The sequence below is a fragment of the Fusarium poae genome (assembly GCF_019609905.1).
Source record: "Fusarium poae strain DAOMC 252244 chromosome Unknown contig_2, whole genome shotgun sequence".
Lineage (NCBI taxonomy): Eukaryota > Fungi > Ascomycota > Sordariomycetes > Hypocreales > Nectriaceae > Fusarium > Fusarium poae.
In genome coordinates this window covers 362,612-364,769 of record NW_025408660.1, presented here as the reverse complement: position 1 = coordinate 364,769, position 2,158 = coordinate 362,612, and the positions used below count along the sequence as shown (strand labels likewise).

General features: G+C 47.7%; 1 protein-coding gene across 1 annotated transcript; it reads right to left on the bottom strand.

The window, feature by feature from the left end:
• Nucleotides 1–561: 561 nt before the first annotated feature.
• Nucleotides 562–1,754, bottom strand: FPOAC1_013395 (uncharacterized protein; the record flags this gene model as incomplete). The annotated part of the gene is made up of 4 exons (XM_044857736.1): nucleotides 562–1,237; nucleotides 1,303–1,382; nucleotides 1,437–1,628; nucleotides 1,680–1,754. The coding sequence occupies 4 exons, from the start codon at nucleotides 1,752–1,754 to the stop codon at nucleotides 562–564; spliced, it is 1,023 nt and encodes a 340-aa protein (XP_044701118.1).
• Between the last annotated feature and the right edge of the window lie 404 nt (nucleotides 1,755–2,158).

Genomic DNA, 2,158 nt, shown 5'->3' with positions numbered 1-2,158 from the left:
TACAGCGTATCCACGGCTTAGCCGCATGGCTATCGATATCTTGTCTGTACCAGCAGAATCAGCAGAGCCAGAGCGGACCTTTTCAGGGGCTAGGCGCACAGCTAGGTGGGATAGGTTACGATTGTTGATTGAGAACATTGAGAAGATTGAGTGTATCGGCAACTGGCTGCGAGAGGGACATATTAGACCGTCAGCTGAGGGTGGGATAGGCCTCCCGTGTGATCCAGAGGCTATAGAGGGTGATATCTAATAGCGAACAGGCCAAACGGGAGCGTTTGAGAAGTTTTCGGGCTATATAACTACACCAATAGATTCCTCTCACTTCACTGCAGTAATTAGCTTGGCATCACGTGAACCCTTATATGAATATGCATGAATATGTTATATGAATATGTGTTTTGGTAGATAAGTTGAATATAATATGAATATAAGAAAATCGGTGTGAATATTCATATAGCCATGTATGGTGTTATAGGTACCCTACAATCCTACCAACATAAACCTAGTACGGACTAGTTTATCCCTTGGGAAACCCAACCGTCACAGAGGATCGTTATGAGACTATTGCTCTTGCTGGGGGTGCGATGATGGTGGACGGTAGTGTTCGGCCGTGGAAAGCAAATGTTGTGGCTGCGATACGAAAGGTTTCTGAGGCTGTGCGATGCGATGCTGAACGGGTTGGTGGTTCTGAACCATGGCTAGCTGAGCTTCCGCTGTTAGGTATGCTGGCTTTGTAGTCGGTTGGTGAGTATAGAAGCCATCCTGGACCATGGGGCTCGGAACTGAAGTAGCAGAGAAGGTGCTATGACTGCTCTGGATCCACGTTGGAATTCCTGAGGCGGAATAAAGCATCTCCATAGTAGGTTGTTCCACTTGTTGTGATAAGTGGTAGTGAGCACGCAAGGAGCTTGTTATTGTAGCAGCGCCAGGGTTCTCTTGCTCGGTTACATAGTATGCCTGGCGCCATATGGCGGCGGCTCGATGAACAATTTTATCGTGAGCCTGTTGACCGGGCACTGTATGTCCGTGATACTCGTAAGGGACAGTGGTGGGAATTCCATGTCTGTGAGCATAATGGGGTGGCGTATGATGACCATGAACCGGAGACTCGAAGTCGGCGTATGAGGATGCATGAGGGAGCGAGCTGTTGTGGACTAATTGGCCCATGGAAACCACGTCGTGAGGCGACGAGGTCATGGAGGAGTGCTGGGGAGTTGAGGGGACTTGGCCATGGTGGCTTTTCTGCAAAAGCTGAGTTCCACGTTAGCAAGTGGTTCATTTAATGGAACCGACACAACCCACCTTTTGGGGCAACCATCGTGGGCACATTTGTATGGACGCTTGCCAGCGTGTATACGTCGGTGCCGTGCAAGACTCGAAGACTGCGTTAGTTAGTTAGTTAGTTTCTTACCAGTCACTCGACGAATTGCACTTACATCAGAGAACCGTTTGTCACAATCAATGTGTTGACATGAATGGGGTTTCTCCCCTGTATGTGTCCGAATGTGAACAGTCAGCGCGCTTCGCTGAATGAACCTCTTCCCGCATCCAGGAATAGAGCAAGCGTAAGGCCGTTCATTAGTATGTGTGCGATAATGTCTTTGCAAGTCAGATTTTCGATTAAAACTCTGTCAGAGGTCAGCAAGAAAGGTCGGCACGCGGACCCTTGAGCAACAAACCTTTGTGCACGACTGCCAGTCACACTGGAAAGGACGGGTAGTGGGTTCGTTCACGACCAATTCCGTGAGTGCCATGATTATTCTTGCCAAATATTAGTGTTCCTTTGAGGCGTGCGTGCAAAACAGTGCAAAGTGCGAGTAGTATGTAGAAATTAGGCAAATCGCTGTCAAGCTACAGCATAATTCTTTTCAGACATTCGCTTATTGACCGTTGCAGGGCTCAAGATTAGTTAGACGTTAAAGGCACCAGGTTTAGAAAGAATAAATAAAAATCATGAGATTGATGCAATGACAAGTAGTGAACTTTGGGTAAGGAAATGTTGAAGATTAATCGAGACAAAAGACAAGTAGTAGCAGTGTTCATTACGCCCGGGAGAACGGATCTCAGAGGGCCTGTGTCTATGCTAAACTGTTTACACTTCCCCGCTATGCATCCTGGCCACCCAACAGAGCCCCACTCTCAATGAATAAGATTAGCG